Source organism: Dermacentor andersoni, chromosome 10 (genome assembly GCF_023375885.2).
Source record: "Dermacentor andersoni chromosome 10, qqDerAnde1_hic_scaffold, whole genome shotgun sequence".
NCBI classification, from domain to species: Eukaryota; Metazoa; Arthropoda; class Arachnida; order Ixodida; family Ixodidae; genus Dermacentor; species Dermacentor andersoni.
The window spans coordinates 47,362,806-47,380,674 of record NC_092823.1 but is presented as its reverse complement, the minus strand read 5'-3'; the positions used below and the strand labels follow the sequence as shown (position 1 = coordinate 47,380,674).

General features: G+C 42.1%; 1 protein-coding gene across 1 annotated transcript; it reads left to right on the top strand.

Annotated features, from left to right (window-relative positions):
• The first annotated feature begins 991 nt into the window (after window positions 1-991).
• LOC126543156 (chymotrypsinogen A-like) lies at window positions 992-15,832 on the top strand. Its single transcript, XM_050190293.3, has 9 exons — window positions 992-1,052; window positions 1,249-1,343; window positions 2,205-2,232; window positions 2,315-2,388; window positions 3,490-3,593; window positions 4,968-5,112; window positions 6,122-6,239; window positions 7,139-7,287; window positions 11,941-15,832. Exons 2-9 carry the CDS (start codon window positions 1,266-1,268, stop codon window positions 12,181-12,183), a joined length of 939 nt encoding a protein of 312 aa, XP_050046250.2. The 5' UTR covers window positions 992-1,052; window positions 1,249-1,265; the 3' UTR covers window positions 12,184-15,832.
• Window positions 15,833-17,869: the final 2,037 nt, after the last annotated feature.

Sequence of the window (17,869 nt, the reverse complement as noted above, 5' to 3'; positions counted from 1 at the left end):
GGCATAGCGCACGGAGCTGCTAGCACAGTATACTAAGTATGTAGCCAGTAGACATGCGGGATCTATTCGCTGAAAACGGGAGCGGTATACAGGCATCGGGAACAGACGACCAGGGCTCTGGTTCTCTAGTCATAATACCAAGTCATTTCCGGTGAGTGGCAATGGTAGCTCTTTTTTTCAGTTTCAATATGAAAAACGTCGATTCTTGGAGAGCGTTTCAAGAAGCACCCAATTACGTTTGAAGGACAAAACTCCACAAAAAGACTACTGTATGTCTAGATTATCTGAAATGGTGGATTTTAAACGGTCCAGAATTCCGTTGCCGTTGGCCTTTAAACGCGTCCAGCTCACCACAGATGATTACCGCAACTCTCTGCAATACGTAAATATCAGCATTTCTAACCGCACTGCGTGTGATAAGTATGCCACTAGCGACCAAAGGCCAGTAAATGTCAGACCATAAATCAAGCTGAGCGTTATAAAATATGCACAATATATTTTCTATATTTCTTTAATTCTCTAAAGGTGTTTCAGTATCTCATTGTTGACTATTGTGTGATATTGAATTTGTGCACTTATTCCAAGAAAACTGCTTTAGATAGGAGCAGGTGCGTTTACAATTTTTCCTTCGTAATGATGTAAATCAACGAAGGTCTCTTGTGCCCTCCAGGAGACTGACCATTTTCTTTCTTTTGTTCGTAGCAGTGTGTACGGTCTCCTATTTTTTACTCAGAAATAGAGCACCGCCTACTTTTTGTTATAGAGTTGACATTTCACCAAATACAACACAAATTTCACAACGACCTGTTCTTTGGAAAGTGGCAATCGGGTTGCAACGAAGTAGGTACACTGATGTTTACGAGCATAAACGTGAAGCGCCCTTATTTTGTCGCCTTCGCCGACGAGTGAATAGCACTACATTTGCAAGTAAATATTAAACAAAATCTGTCATTCTTTATTTACAGTCTATTCGTCTGTAAAATTGCCAGAATGTTTTCAAGTCACGGATGTTTGCGCATGCCAAATCCTCACGAGATTGTTCTGCGACTGTAGTAAGTAATGTCTTAATACTTTCGCAGAAGATGTGATGATGGAATTTTTCGCTCTGTCTAGGGCTACCTCAGCAATAATGCATGGCGAGGATGGGTATCTGTGTGCATATGTAGTGCTTGTTCTTTTTTTTCTTCTTTGTTGGAAAATTGTCGAAGTACTTAGCGCTGAAGTTTGCCACGAATGTTCATTTTATAGAACGCAAGCGCCAAGGAATGATAAGCGCTTCAAAATCAGTTGTTGTTGGCACATTATTGGGTTTCTGCCTCAGCTGGATTACGGGCACTTTGCAAGTAAGCACGAACGTTTCTTTCCTATCAACATTTCCAATCCCAAATCTATAAGGAACTGCTGAATTTACGAATGTTTCAGTGGGACTTTCGTACGAAATAAGCAAAAGTAGCTCGTAATACGTATTTTTATTCTATATGAGAGCAAAAGAGCAAAAAGAAGAGACAAAACACGTCTTATGTAATTTAGAACTGACAGGTTTATTACACATATCTTTACAAGACATCCTTAAAAATTATGTAGGTGTAGTAGGTTTGTAAGAAAACTTTAGGATTAGCATTTTTATTTCAGCAACTTCCCTATCAATACTAAAATTTCACGCTAAATATGATCATTTTATGCCGGAGCTCCATCGTCAAGAAACAGCAGTGAGTTACTTGATTTTGTAGAAAAATATTTGTGTTCGTGACAGACATTGTTTAAATAAGGGTGTTAGTCCCAGATTCTTTTTTCAAAGGATGTTTCCTATAAATTTGGGACCACTCCTACATGGAAGGGACTAAATCAAATCTTTGCAGTTGAAGAAGTGTTTCCGTAAATATTCCGAGCCCTTTAACGGGGCTACTATATCTTTTCTTGTTACTAGGGATAAAAATTTGTAGTGAAATAAGAGGAAACTTATGTGCACAGATTACTCATGCTCAGTGCAGCGGTCAATAATCTTATTCTATTCTCATATAATCCTTCTGTGTTTATCACTAATAATACTGTATAGGAATGGCTGATTCGCGATTTCGGTAGAGAGAAGGCGGCAGAATAACTGTATATTAAGCCACCATATGCCCCGGTTAGGTTGCAACCAAGGACTTTAATTCCTAAAAGCTCGAGATAGCGTGTATTCATTATCCTTCTTTTATTTTCAGAAGGTACAATATGGCCTCAACGAAAAATGTGAGTACAGTGAAGCGTAAATCGGCGTCCTAAAATCCAATAACTGAAGAAAGAAAACGAGGCACTTTTCTTGCTTTTGCAGCATGCGGTTTGTCTGTTCCGGAAGCGAGAATTATCAACGGAGAGGTTACATCGAAGCTACATGTGCCATGGGTGGTAAAAAAAAAACTGTGTTTCGTAACTGCAGTCCTAAAACTGCCAGACGTTCCCGTTTTGTTCATGCGAGATGGCATCGACACGAGAAGCGGCTAGATCAGGTGGACTGCCAAATGATCCTTACCCGACAAAGCGTAATGCGTCATATAATACATGAAGCATAACGCACAAATCAACAATCTCAGAGGTATGGGCTGTATCAAACGACAGTAAACGTTCGCCTCTAATGAACACGCCTATTGCCGCGCGCCGAAAGACACAATATGATAGCAATGACTTAATGACTGTAAACACTCGCGCTCATTACGCGGGCATGACGACAAACGCTTGCAGCACGGAGCGCACGCATATGCTCGAAAGTGAGCGTTCCCTGATGCCGCTTCCTTTACTATTCCTCCTCGTAATGCCTCATAAGCTACGTAGATCATGCGATTTTGGACACTGCGTGCGAAAGAATGGTGCCCATGTAGGTAGCAGCATTGCCGGCTCGCTTACGCTTCTTTGCCGTCACACCCTGAAATTCCCTGCTGAGTAGATGTACTGTATTGTGCCTAATTTGGTGCTAGTGTCAGTGACCTCTCTGAGATAAAACCAGCTTTTTACTGAGCAGAACAATAAGAACACTATTTATGTAAGAAGTAAGAGATGAGCGCAAATTATCGGGAAATAATGAATAGTGTTCAGAGCCAGGAGTTCAGATACTGGGAGTGTTCACTCATTGCAGATCAACTTAATTGATTAGAAAGATCGGCAGCAGTTTTGAAGAACGTCGATGATTTTTTCCGAATAGAGAATTGCTTGGTGTCCTGCCTTATGAAAGCTCCTGCATGGTTGAAAAACAGTTGTTTAGCAAGCACGCATTTATAAAGTTAAAAACAGGGCGTCCCGCACACACCGCACAACCAACCCACCAGTCATTTTTGACATATACGTAGCGCCGGTCGTTTGATACGTCCCTGGACAAAATAGTCTCAGAAGCAACGAAAAGAAGACAACGTAGAGGACTGCTTTTTGAAAGCCAATTCAAGATCGCATGGTTGACTGCCTAAAATTGTGCCCCTGGCGCAAACGTTTTGCTGATGAATTTTCATTTCTTCCTAGGTTATTGTCTTGCGGATACTCGACAACTTTCACGTGCGAAGTTGTGGCGGTAGTATCATAACTAGGAACATCATTTTAACCGCTGCTCACTGCGTCTTAACCGAGTAAGTTGACAAAGTTTATTCAAGCTGAATAGATTAAGCCCTGGTTTAAGTTAGGACAATTGGCAGGCTTATGCACCCTATATTGTGGCTTTTTTAATAGCAACATTTAAGCAGTAGCATATGTACACTTTGTAGTTAAGAGATGTCTTATTTATCATTGCACATTTACCTCCCGATATATGTTTATGCCTTTCTCACTTTTTTCTTTCGATGAATATATTTGTATACCCATATTTACAGAATGTAAACTGTCATGTTCTACGTCAGAAATTATGGAAACCAAACAGAAGAAAAGAAAACGTAACCAGACCTTGCATTTAGAAGTCATATTCATACTTTATTTTGTTCTCTCTGTTTGTTATCCTCCTTTGTTTGTTTGCGCACATGTTCACGGTTAAACTCATGGCGATTTTGTAAATATTTAGTTTTGAGACATCTTTCAACAGCTCAGTTTTAGTGTTGTGGCATATGTAGGTTTCCCTCATATGAGTGGAACACCGCACATTTCTTTTTAGAACTAGCTGACATGGGCGCGACAATGCGCACCCTCTTTTAAAAAGTCTGCGGAGAAACCAAAGAAAAAGGTGAAGTTGGTAGGACTAGTGCGATTGACTTGTTGAGGCCGCAACACACCCGTTAGGTACGCTCCTTTTCTTCAGCCAGAGGTCAGACCTGAGCGGGTGACAGTGAACGTGACATCAAGTGGTGCTAGGCAAACAGCCCCATTCCATTAGAATAACTTTATTTCAAGGCCAGTTTCTCGCACAACTCCTACGTTTGATTCTTGCTAGCGGCGGTTGAAATGTAAGGGCGTTCGTGTACACTTCTCTCTGTTGACGCGAAAGAACACCGGGTGGTCAAAATTACTCAGAAGCCGTACATCATTCACTAGACGAACTACACACTCAGTTTTAGTGTACGTAGTTGTTTACGAGTGGGCCGCTAAGAGCTCTAGAGGACAATAACACTTGAGTTCATCTTCTGTAATATGACAAATAATTTTTCCCATATGAAATTGTGTAGTCATACAAAAACCACGGGGTCGAGGCTACTATAGTGTTGCTGACCCTTGCGTAAGTACGGTGTAACTTTCTTAGCCAAATAAATTTTCCATGTCCCATCAACGGGCTCGTAAACATGGCCTGAATACATGAGAATAACAAAATGCAAGAAAATAGATCAAAACCTATGATTATTTGTGCTCTATATCTTCTGTGTTAGTCATTTGGAGGCACACTATGCAGAATTGTGCGCGAAGTTTATAGATGCGGTACATTTTGGATATGTTAATTTTTGAATTCTTTTTGTGGAACGTGGCCTTAAGCAGATCCAATACTTCTTTAATGCAAAATTTCTTTTTCTTTTTTTAATAAGAGAGAAGGGGCGATCGGTGCGACAGTTGGTTGTTTACTACAACTCCAGTGACTTCTATTCAGGCCCCTGTATTGATGTGAAAGAAGGACTTATACACAACAAGTACATCAATGTATTCCAAGGCTATGACATCGCTCTATTGAAGGTAATGAAATTTTTCTTTATATTGAAAACTATGTCAAGTCATTTCCGTAATCCATGACAATATTGTAAAATACACATGGCGTCCGATGATATATGGTGTTGCTGGCTGCCGACTAGAGGAATGATATAATCATTACGCGTCTAATGCAGCAATTTTATTCTTGCATAGTGACTGTATGAACTCGCATGGGAAAGAGCTGCATTATATAACAAGATGGCTGCATCACGGGCAATATTCATGTACAGAGAGGACCAATTCTTTTTGTAGCTAATTCACCAATGTATATGGAAGTGAGTTATGACGAGAACAGTTTAATGTACACATGACACAAGGCGGGTGTTGTTTACATATGGCATTGCTGACAAATTCATCCTGTTCAAACTCTATCCGGCAGCAGACCTACGTTTTTCATTTGTGAATAAATATTAGTATCCTCATTTTTTTATTCTGAAATCTCTGGTCGGTTATCATTTGTAGATGAATGTCTGACATGGCAAACTTGTTTGGAGTATTTGCGACTAAAGTATGCATTATTTTATTGTTGTTGAGAGGAAGATAGTGAGACGTTATACCACTCAGCAGCAAGTTCAAGAGTACTTGTCAATGTACATTAGGTAGAAATGTGTTGTTTTTGACTATGTACAATAAAAATTCGGAAACTTCATTTATAGGCGAATCAAGCGAAGCTTATAAACTTTTTTGTCATTTGCACATTTCAGCTTGTTATGCTATATCGCTTAGGGATTAGGCGCCCATCCTAGTGGCGCTTATGATGACTTGGTCCAGGTTGACTTAGTTCAAAAATATCATGCTTTCTATTGAATCACCAAAAACAACGTAATATCCTTATAGTAGCCTTTAGAAAAGAAGACTGCAAATTTATCACTACTGCGATAATTGGAACTCTTGTATATAAAAAAATGCTCATGTGAGCTCTGCTACAGTATAGTTTATAAGACAAGTTTTCAAAAAGCAAGCACAGTATAACTAAATATTCCACTGCCTACAGCTTTCAAGTGCTTTACCAAGGTTCGACCGATTCGTCAGGTCTGTTTGCCTGCCTAAGAGAGGAGCCCCTACAAAGGCAGGTCCCATGCTCTTGCCAGGATATGGTACCACAAGTATAGGTACGTGGCGGCATAGCATGCTTTAGACGCGTTAACAAGCGCTCCTATTTATTCATTTTTTGTTAGAGCCGTAACATTTTGCAGACATTCATTGGTGTCACATTCAACAGATGAATATCAAGTTTCTGTATTCTCCAATATCGACTGGCAGATTAAGTGCCATGGAAGCAAAATCACTTTGAACATTTGTATTGGAAGTGGCAGCTCCACGCCGATATAAAATTCACCTTATTCTGAGTTTATTCTTAATCAACAGGATAACCATATCATTGTCTTACCAAAATGCAGGTGTAAAGACAGACTACATTATTTCTGCTAGATTAATTCGTCCCAGTCAGTGAAAAAACTGAATGCCCTTATAACCACTACCTGTATTCGTACTCTGTTTTATTGATGCTTCCCAGAATAACGTATGATTAAGTGTTTATCAAAGGTAGGAAGAGCTTTTCATTTTAAGCTGTAGCACTTTTTCAGGAATGTAATCGAAGTAATGTAATCGAAGTAGTTCGTGAACTATTCTATATGGTATGAGGTGTTGTTTCGTATTTTTTTATAATATCAGGATTATCGATCATGCCCTATTAATACCTCTCCTTAAGCTTCTACGTTAGATTGTCCTTAAATATACGTATAACAAATGAATAAAAATGAGCGGCTGCTGATTACCAAATAGCTTATTTCAGTTGACCAGAAAGGGAAAACATGCAGTTCCGTCTGACTGAAACAAATTATATAAAAATATAAATTACACTAGATGCGTTAGGAAGACATACGAAAGCAAATGGTATGTAAAAAAGCCTTCCGAAATTGCGCGAGGTCTTGTAATGCGAATGTGTGAACGACAGTTGAATACACATCCTAAACTGCATCGATTTTTTTTTCCTTGTGTGGTCTTTCAGAAAACACATTAACAGATCGGCTTCGGTTCTACACTGCCCAAGTTTTCTCGGATGTGGATTGTGACAAAGGACTACATCAAGAAGGCCAACACACTCTGAACAGCGACCTCGTTATTTGTAGCCATAGCCACTTCGGGATGACTTGGAATGTATGTTCACACTTTGGAAACGCAATTTCCTATTTCTGATGTAACCAAATGCCAGTAGTGGCTACAAATCGCTGTCACCGTTGACGGTAATTTTAGAGCGAAAGCCTCTCGCAAAAGAGGGGGACACTGTTGCTGCTTACCTCAAGCATCAATACTTTAGAAGTATTTCGCAATGTTCTGATGTGGAATGGATCCTTTATAATTAAGCCATATATTCTTGAGAATCATGTTTTGCATAAAATGCTGCCTCAAACGGCAAGTTGGGACAGTTGGTTGGGATTAAAGGTAAGTGTTACCATGCTTACCATGCTGCCTCAAAGCCCGATTCCAATTATTTTACACGTACAGGGGTGCTATAACGTAAAACTATTCCAAACTTTTCTGTTCCAGTTCTGCTATCAGCCCTCCACAATTGGTCAAAAACTTTTTCAACCACCCCCACTTCACCGGTCTGTCAGGCGACGTCACGAAAACCGCGATACCTCCCCATCTGATATGATGTGTACACACTTATTATGCATGATTTCACAGAAAAAAGAAAAACAGTTAATTTTGGTTCGACGCCTTTTCGCCATTAGCTTCCGGCTATTGGTCAAAAGTTTTCGGGCTGCATCCACTTCACCTGCCTGTCACGCGACGTCACAAAACCGCGAAAACTCACCACGTCAAAGTGACGTGTACGCATTAAAGATGCATTAATATGCCGAACAAAACTGAATTTTCTTCTGAATAGCCGCAGGCTGCCTCGTTCCGAAAGGAATAAAAGGTGGCTGCCGCCGATCGCTCAGGCGCTGGCTACTCGCGCCTGCCGGAGAGCATGGGTGTATTTGCGCAAAATAAAACTTCTTGCGTGGCTGTGTAACGTTTTCGAGCACTTTCGGCACGTTTACCACCTAATTCTGCCACCTCTTCTTTGCTGAGTGTCCCTTTTAGCGTCATTCTTAAGCTTCCGTTGCATGCCGCCGTGATTTTCGACCAGCCACCGCAAGCTAAGTAAGAAAAAGCCGACCAATCGCATATGCCGGCACCACCCTCTTTATCTGGTTATCAATTTTCAATGCACTGGCTCTGCCCCATCGAATTCCTCTCCACTTGAGTGTTCTCCTCGCCTCTTGTTAGCCAATTAGATACGACAAGCCGCTCAGTGTAGGCAATATTCGTTTTTCAAGCAAACAAAATGACCTCCTATGAACGAGGAGAGCATTTTATTGGTGTGTTCAGACAACCCTGCGGGTGACCGCCCAGTGCTTGCGTCGGCGGTTACGCAAATTTGACATCAGGAGATTGGAATAAAAACATATTGGAATGGTTTTACGTTATAGGGCCCCAGTAGTGCTAACGAAGCTGCGTCAGTGTGTTTTAATTGTATATATTACGGCTGCTCATGCTCTGGCACTCCAGTTTATGAGCGCAACACTGACTCATGACCATCCCGGATTAGTGTGTGTGTGAGCTGCATCCCTTACCCTCACTACCAGTGTACACACGGGACGAAAAAGACCGACAAATCCAACACTGACCTGCATGAACTTTTAAAAGAAGACACTGCAAGAATTTGATTGAGGACATGAAATTGAATAGCCAAACTGGTTGATTGTGTTCGACTTGTATTGTCAGCGCGACTATGGCTGTATGTGGCGTCCCCGTCCCCTTGTTTGTGGGGATAAACAGTTGGCGTTACGTATTGGAACGTGCACGGGGCCGAGTCACTCGGTGATTTAGCCCTAATGGGGCCGTATAACGTAAAACACTTCCAATATGTTTTTATTCCAATATCCCGACGTCACATTTGCGTAACCGCCGACGCAAGCATCAGGCGGTCACCCGCAGGGTTGTCTGAAAAAACTAGTGAAATGTTTCTCTCGTTCCTAGGAGGTCACTTTTGTTAGCTTGAAAAACGAATCACATTATTTGCACGGAGCGGCTAGTGTTATTTAATTCGCTCACATGAGGCGAGGACCATGCTCAAGTGGAGAGGGATTCGATGAGGCCGAGCCACTGCACTGAATATTGGCAACCGGATGAAGAGGCTGGTGCCGAGAGTCTGCGATTGGTCCACTTTCTCTTACTTAGCTTGCGGTGGCTCGTCGACAATCGCGCTGGCATGCAACGGAAGCCTAAGAATGACGCTAAAACGGATCCTCAGCAAAGGAGAGTTGGCAGAACAAGGTTGTAAACATGCCGAAAGTTCTCGAATACGTTACACGGCCACGCAAGAAGTGTTATTTTGCGCAAATACACCAATGCTCTCCGGCAGGCGCGAGCAGCCAGTGCATGAGCGATCGGCGGCAGCCATATTGCGGCTATTCTGAAGAAAATTCAGTTTTGTTCGGCATATTAATGCATCTTTAACGCGTACACGTCACGTTGACGCGGTAAATTTTTTGCGGTTTTGTGACGTCGCATGACAGGCAGGTGAAGTGGGTGCAGTTCGAAAACTTTTGACTAATGGCCGAGGGCTAATAGCAAAAAGTAGTCGAATGAGAAATAATTATTTTTGTTTTGTTCGGTCAAATTTTGCGTAATCAGTGTGTGCAAGTCATAATCATATGGGGAGCTATCGCGGTTTTCGTGACGTCGCGTGACAGACAAGTGAAGTGGGAGTGGTCCAAAAACGTTTTTAACCAATCGTGGTGGGCTGTTTGCAGAATTGGAATAGAGAAGTTTGGAATGGTTTTACGCTAGAGCGCCCTCGTTTGCTATTCAAAAGCATTATACGGATGTATTTCCCTCTAATACCACACTTTTCTTTTGCGAAACACGCTGAACGTCCCTGTTATAAGTAAAAGAAGCGCAAAGTGTCATTTAAGGAGAGACTGACACTGGGTAGTGATCTTGTGGTGGTTACAGAGAAGTCTATATTCCTGTTATATAAGCTAAATTATAACGTCAAAGTATGCTCTACTTCACCCCTTACACGTATGCGTATCTGCCTTTTCTTGCGTTTTTTTTTTTATTCTCGAAGTATAGTCATAAAGTGGAAGGCTACGTCTCTATGATTGGCAACCTGTTAGTATGATGGCCATGTCTCCTCGGAGATGGTTATCTTTGTTACAGCATCAGTAAAAAAAATACCGCGAAAGAACAATTCCCTCTTTCTACGGCTACGCGCACGACAATGTTGCCAAAAAGTATTCTTATGAAGGACACAGTTATATTGTTTGTTTCATTTGGCCGCTACATTGCGTTAATCGAACAAAACTGCCATAAGGAGCGATTGACGATAGCCACCTTCAACTACTTGTCACGAAGTCTAACGACTGAAATGTTACACATGATCGTCATGTTTTATTGCATTCTTGCTTTTCTTTTGTATCAGTAATTAAAAGTCCCTCAATTCGAGAACGAGGTAAAATGACGCTTCCATAAGACATCAGAACCGCGTTTTGAAGGAGCACCCTAGTAGAGCTAAGGCTGGTAGCCTACACTCCAAGCACCCCGCCGAGGTCGCTTAGTGGCTACGGCACTACGCGGCTAAGCAAGAATTTGAAGGAACAAATCCCGCCCTCGGCAGCAGCATTTCGATGGCAACGCCCTTGTGCCGTGCTTTGGGTGTACGTGAAAGAAACGTAGGCGGCGAAATTGCGCCTAGAGCCCCGACTATGGTGTGCCTCATAATCACGCCGTCATTTTGGCACGTAAAACTCCAGAATTGTTTTTTTCTTCAAACTCGAAGTTGCAGTCTGCATTTGCACCCCTTAGAACGTGTGTTATAAGGCGATATGTAAAGGCTTTTGATTTTTTACTCTTTTCGTACTGGTGGTTGACCTTTAGGCCACTTCACTTATGCTCCCTGGTAAAACAAAATTTACGAAATAATCAGCCCATCGCGACAATAAATCGCTCAGTCGCAGCCGTCGTCACTTGCTGCCCCCAACCGATTTACTTAAAGTGATTCGAAATGCTGTTTGGGATGTGTTTGAAATACTAGGTGGCAACAAAATCGAAATAATTTTGGCGAACAGCGTGCACGATAATAACGCATCACGCGCTGGACACAGGCACTCCTTATTTCAGAGAAAGGCCAAAAGCTTCTTTACGTCGTCGAAAAATACATACCCCACTTACGACTGCACTCGACAACGCACCAAGCTGCCTTTAGAGTAAATGCACTCGGTACGCACACATGTAAAGTCCTAGTGGCTAGCAGACGACGCATGACGACATCTATACTGCGCGAGCTTAGGCGAATGTCTGCCAGGTGGAGCTTGCACTCTCTCTGGCGGGCAACAGCCATCTATTGTCATGCAGTAAAATGCCGGCTATACTTAAAGCTGTCTTTATTTATGTATTTATTTATTTACGATACTTTCAAGGCCCGAAGGCATTACAGAAAGGGGTGGGTGAACATAACAAAAAATTATGCCATCTAGAAAAACATATTCAAGGTGGCGTTTCATGAATGATGGTTTTGAAGGTGTCGGTATCCAGGATGGCTGCGAGGGTGGTTCCAATCTTTACTTGTGCTAGGGATGAACGCATTGCTACAAAATTTAGTATTATTGCTGGAGAGCCATGGTCAACTCTCTGGAAAGTTTGGGCATAAAATATCTTGCTATTCGCAGCTTTATTTTTCTTCTGTGTCCTGGCATAAGGTAGTACATGTAAGTAATTTTAGAAATTAGCCTCCTGTTGTGCAACCTATTACTGCAGGGCGACTCTGGGAGCCCAGTGACAGCCATCATGCGAAACGGAAAATCAACGCAATACGGTATCCATTCTATTGGAGCCGAAAACATGGACCTTCCTGTGCCGGCTATGCATACAAGGGTGGCCACGTTCGTTCGGTGGATTCGGAAGTCACTAAAGCATGTTGACGAATGGCCGATGGTCGTCACCGAAGGGCCAGGGAATGATGAGCCGTTGTGCAACCAACTGGAGACAGCAGCGGTATAACTGTTCAATTTCGCAGATATTGCAGCACATTTTTATGTACCAGTGACGTTTGAGAGATGTCTTGCCGCACGCGTCGAAATAGGCATGGTTCTTGTTTAGGCTTTCGATATGCTAAGATGAAATATTTTTTTTTCACGTCAAACATTTAACCTGCGGATTATCATTAAGCGTAGTTTAAAGATTTGTTTTCGGCTTTTTGCGTTCGCTTGATGATATAGGAACAGCACGTTGCCGTCCCTCCTTAAGTACATTTGTTTCAGTTGTCGTCAGCTAATCGTATGGCCAGTGTATTTTGTTCACCTATGGGTAGATGTTGAGATTATGCTGACGTACATTTTTGTTATTCTAAGTTGCATGTAGCTGCGGAATAAGATACAACAAATTTTGACAGACAAATTCAATGCTTTTCACATATCCGTGAAAGCTTTTGGAAATCTTGCAAGACAAATACGTAAATAATATGGCCCCCTCACACTGCCTGCTATTGTCCTCCTCGTTCGTTTAGATTATACGGCATCTCAATGTAGGGGAGACTCTGCCTTTGAGTTCCACCGAGAGAATAGAGGTAATATTTTCTTAAGCATCTCGTTTTGCATTCGGAAAAATTGGTGCAATGTTTAGAATTTGGTTTCAGACACACCAACAACGAATACTTTTCAATGTGTGAGTCTTTTGTCAGTTCATAAAATGCAAGGAGTCTGGGTAGGTGATTTTAAGTGCTTTTGCCTGTTAATTGCTGCCCCACCGAAATACGCTATCTGTGTAAGTATAGCTTCCCAAAATACTACTTTAGATGAACCTACTTGAATTAGACGGCGTGTAAACAATTAGTGCCCAGAAATGATCAATATTCCGATCTGCCGATTACAATCACCCGCTCCTAATGAAGTACGGTCGCGTGAACATGCTAGTGTGAATTTTTTATGTGCCAATTCTAAGCAATAAAACTGTATTGACATTTTTTATGCGTAAATTTCGCTTTGAAAAAAAAAATAAACTACGCTACCAAAGCTACGTTTATGCGGTATGGTACTGCTTGAAATTTCACTAAATATACATTTTTATGGGAGATCTGAGCGCTTGCTCATCAGCAAGATACGTAATATTGTGTTGATGAGATTTATGGGATTGTATTAGTCCTTTATTATTTGCGTGGAATAAAAAGGTTAAAAAGAACATTCCGAAATACGTATATTGCAGAATTGCTAGAATGTAATCAGGAAAGCTATGTACCTGTCTCTTGCACGTCCAAACATATTGTGCATAGGAACTTCCACACGGCATATGGCAGAGGAAGTAGAGTGCGGCATGTTTCTAGGAAATTAAAAAGAGCTTCTGAGAACTTGCGAAGCGTATGGTGAATACGTTTATTCACCACGACCATTTGTCGACCAAGCCTTTCTAATGACATACATATATATTACAGGCCTCGAGCGATCCCGGATGCAGCAGAATGAACGAGGTACAGCACAACTAGTTTTGTTTACGGCTCGTAAAGTTCTCTTGATGCAAGAAAAAGGTCGCTGGAATGACCTGTCAAAGACATAGCACGGTAAATTTATAGGCCGTATGTTGTGCTCGGCATTTCTACGCAGAGTTAGTGGAGCTGACGCTCGCTTCAACGAAATGCGCATTTTGTAAGGTGGTCAGAGAGACTCACGGGTTTGAAGTACGGAGCTGACGCTCGCTTCAATGAAATGCGCATTTTGTAAGGTGGTAAGAAATACTCACGCGTTCGAAGTAAAATATTTTATTATTCCTTTATCCAATAGCACAGTAGCTAATAATGATGTCGTCTTCGTATGATCACGTTTAAACCACGGTATATTCGAAGTAAAGTATTGTTAACGTGTAAAGATTCCACCGATAAAGTATGTTTCATTCTTTCAGCTAAAAAAGTGGTGTTTGTTCTTAGTTTATTTGGAACAAAATATTTATTTTTCAAGATTGTGTGGTACAATGCATTTTAGCAGATAACTTGCCGCGATCGATGGCTGCAGTTCTTTTCCTTTCTTTGCGGAAATGGTGCGAGACTCTAGTAAAGGATAGTTATGTCAGAACAGCAACGCTCTACGCGCATTATGCCTAACATAAACGTGTCTTAGATATGAAAATAACATTGTATACTTGTACGTGGTTAAAGCTGATGGCCCCAAGCATACGAAACCACATGAGCTACCTTGCTCAGGGAATCAATTGGTTCACAGGCCCGATGGTAGCAAAGGTGGGTTTACACCTTTTTTGCTATGAATAATCTTTACTGCAACAACACCGAAAATGTGGACTTACATTGTGGAACTACTAAAGGTAGCCACCGTAGAAATACTCGGTGGCGCTTCTTCAGCCTGATTGCGCTAGAACAGCTGCAATTCTTGGTTATGTGAGTATCGCGACGCGTACTTTTTCTTATTTTCGGGTGACCGCCTTCCATCGGCTAACGAACGGTAACGTAACTTAGCAATGTTAACGTTTTGACTGGTCGGTGGGTCATGGTTATTAAATGTTACAGCACGACGCTTCAGGTTGACATAAGAAGAGTCGAGGACACAAACAGCGCTGACTTCCAACTGAATGTTTAACGACTGCAGTGCGTCTGTGCTCGCGTTCCTATTGTAAAAAGGCATATAAGTGCTTTGTTGGTGTTAAGCATTTAATTGGAAATCAGGGCTGTCTGGGGTCCTATACTCTTTTTTCGTCCACTTAAGGTCTTGTGCTGTAATAATAGTTAGAAATGTTAAATGTCATCGCTCAGCGCAGACGCGCCAATCTTTATCCAAAGTTTCTCGAATGTTATGGCTGCTTCTATATGCTGCCTAATTTGTCCCTCAGCCTTGTATAATGAAATTTTGCGCTTGACGCGAATACCGAGGCCCTTCGATGATGAGACCCTGATAGCCCCGGTTTGCTTGAGACTGATGTGCCATATTCGATTTTGCTCGGACAGCTTCGGAAGCTACGCGGACTACTGCGACAGTTGGCAGAAGCGCGTTTTTTTTCTTCTTTATTTTAAAGACTGGAAGTTCCGGGCTGCCCGCGGACTGTCGGAGCTGTCGGAAGATTTTTTTTCTCGCTCAATTGCAGACAGCTATCCGACGATGGCTGTCTGAAAAAGATGCTTGGGACGTCTGCCACCATGTTATGAACGACGCCATGCGCTTGTGTGTAGTTAGCTCGTTCCAGACAGCAAACATTGTACACTGAGCTGTCACATCTCTTATACCGGTGCATTGCGTGCCATCATGCCATCTGTTTCCGAGCCGTGTAATTTCGCAGTCTTAGAGCGTGGTCCTTACGAGACAAGCACGATCACACTGATCAGGCGCCGCATGCTTATTTGTCTTGATATGCATTCGCGAAATACCTCGTGCTCGTTACTATATGTGTAGTAAAGAGGTGATTTTCGCCTCTTAGGTTAGTGACACAGGTGAGCTCGAGGTGTTTCTCCGCTGTAGCTGGGCGATAAATTACCGAAGCTTCACCGGTTGTTCTTCACATATGTTAATCCCGTGTGTAGGGGAGTTGGAACGCTTGCTTTTTGAGGTGCAGTATTTGTAGACAGTGTGCGTCCTTACTAAAGGTATCATTGTGCTGAGGGTAATTTGTATTTCTAACCACAGGCTCACCCAATAAACAGTACTTTAGTGCCTCCTATTCTGCCCCTCTGTTTCTTAGTCGTCGCGGCAACGTGACAATACAGTAACGCGGCTAAACTTGACAGCGCTGGATTACCGCCTCAAGTTGTAAATAGCAGAAAAAATTGGCACATTCCAATTTTTTTGGTGATCATGAACGCTGTATGTTTGACGACACGACGAGTTATGTTTTGCTTTTACTGTTATGCGCTTAAAGCCCTACTTCACATCAACCTCCTTTGGAAGTGTAGGTTGGCAAACCCATTCAATAGTCGACTGATTCAGACACAGACTGAGTCATGAGTGTGAATATGAGCGAGCTGAACTGGGTACTAGGGGTTGTGCGTAAGCAAAGCTTAGTATAGCTTTCACATGTGTGAGTTCGTGTCAGGCCGTATGAATAGAATTTATTGGGTCTAAATTCGTGAGTGAGAAGAAAGTTAAAGAAAGTGTATTTTTTGAGTGAGTTTTGGCGAGTCCTATGTTTGTAGCGACCTAGGTTTTGAAGTGTCAGTTCAAATAGTCACTACATTCTTTACGTCAAGTATTTTTGCCGTGACACCAAATTGTGCTGGTGCTCTAGCTCCACAGCAAACAGGCCACGACTCCCAATATTTCATCTCACTCGAAGATAGTAAAAACGGACTTGCAAAAATTCCCTTTACCAAGCCACCTCAATACTTCTTTCTGTGTTACATTAGCTGAGGGTCCAGACAACAGGCTCGGTACCCGCGGTATGCTCGTTCCTTTAGTAAAATTTTGGTGTATCTACTGGGAAGATTGTTGGCGCAAGAGAAACAAGCTGCGTGCACGAACTCCACACATGTGTGTGCCACTCGTCACTTGAAAAGAATCGCTGTAATTTCTTGAACTCATCCTCTATCAAACGATTTGGGGGAAACTGCACACCGTGTCAACAATGATATCCTTTCTTCTCCGTGTAACAAGCATAACATTCGTGAATGAAAGATGAGAGCAGAGAAGTTAGAGGCCGTTTCTATGTGTAATTCGCAACTCAGAAGTCGGTTCATTGAATGCAGAAGTTCGAGGATTTATAGCATTCCTTTACCTGGTACGAACTACTACACTGTTGAAACACCAAGGTACCTGAGCATAAGTGAGATCTATGTGCCTGAGTATAAGTAAGGTATAAGTGAGAGAACACAGCAGTAGGCTAAACGAAGGTGTTACACCATCTAATTTTCTCGACATTCGATGGGAAGAGTACCAATGCTTGTGCAGTTTACGGACATCGTCACTGAAAAAGAAGATACATTCGTCTTGATTCGCCAGATAAATGGGGTTAAACAGCTGACAAGCTTTCGTGCATCATGTACCACGAAACTCTCAGTGGGTCTTTTGGAGAAGGAGTTTTGTTTGCTGCTCATACCTTGATCCCAACCCTTAATTAACTGATTGTTTGCAAATGTTTGTAAAAACAAACCTCGCCAGCCCGCGCCTGGCTGTTCTCTTGTCCAAGAGACCAACCAATCACAGCGAACTAGGCGCGCTGCGCGCGCAGCATAGTTCCATGCACCACCACCTGTGAGCGCTTGCCTCTGCGCATCCGCAGCAGCGGGAGTGCCGGCAGTGGGGCAGGACAAAAAAGAACCAGAAAGCTCGGCTTCGCGCTTTCGCGGCAGCAGTGGTGGCATTGCATTAGCCTCTCTACCACGTTTTAATAAAGCCTTCCGTGTCATTTTATGCAGACATTCAATAAACACAAACTCATGTTTAGACTCTTTGTGCACTCACAGAAACCTTCACTGCATATAGATTTCAACACATCGTATCTGCTACATTTTTCCGGTGTAGATTTTTCTACGTGTTTTCTCCTTGTTCTGTCGCTTTGTTGGCTGTAGGTCCTTTGTTTTTCAAGTGGCTTTCAATCAGTCTGATTCTTCTCGCCTTATTATATTTCGTAGATGCTTCTAGAACACTGCGTAATGCTATGCCTATTTTAGAAAGCCAAGTTCATGTTGACTTTTTGGGTGCATAAACTCATTTACATGATGTGAAAGAATTTCTTGCGCTCAAAATATCTGAAAGATGTA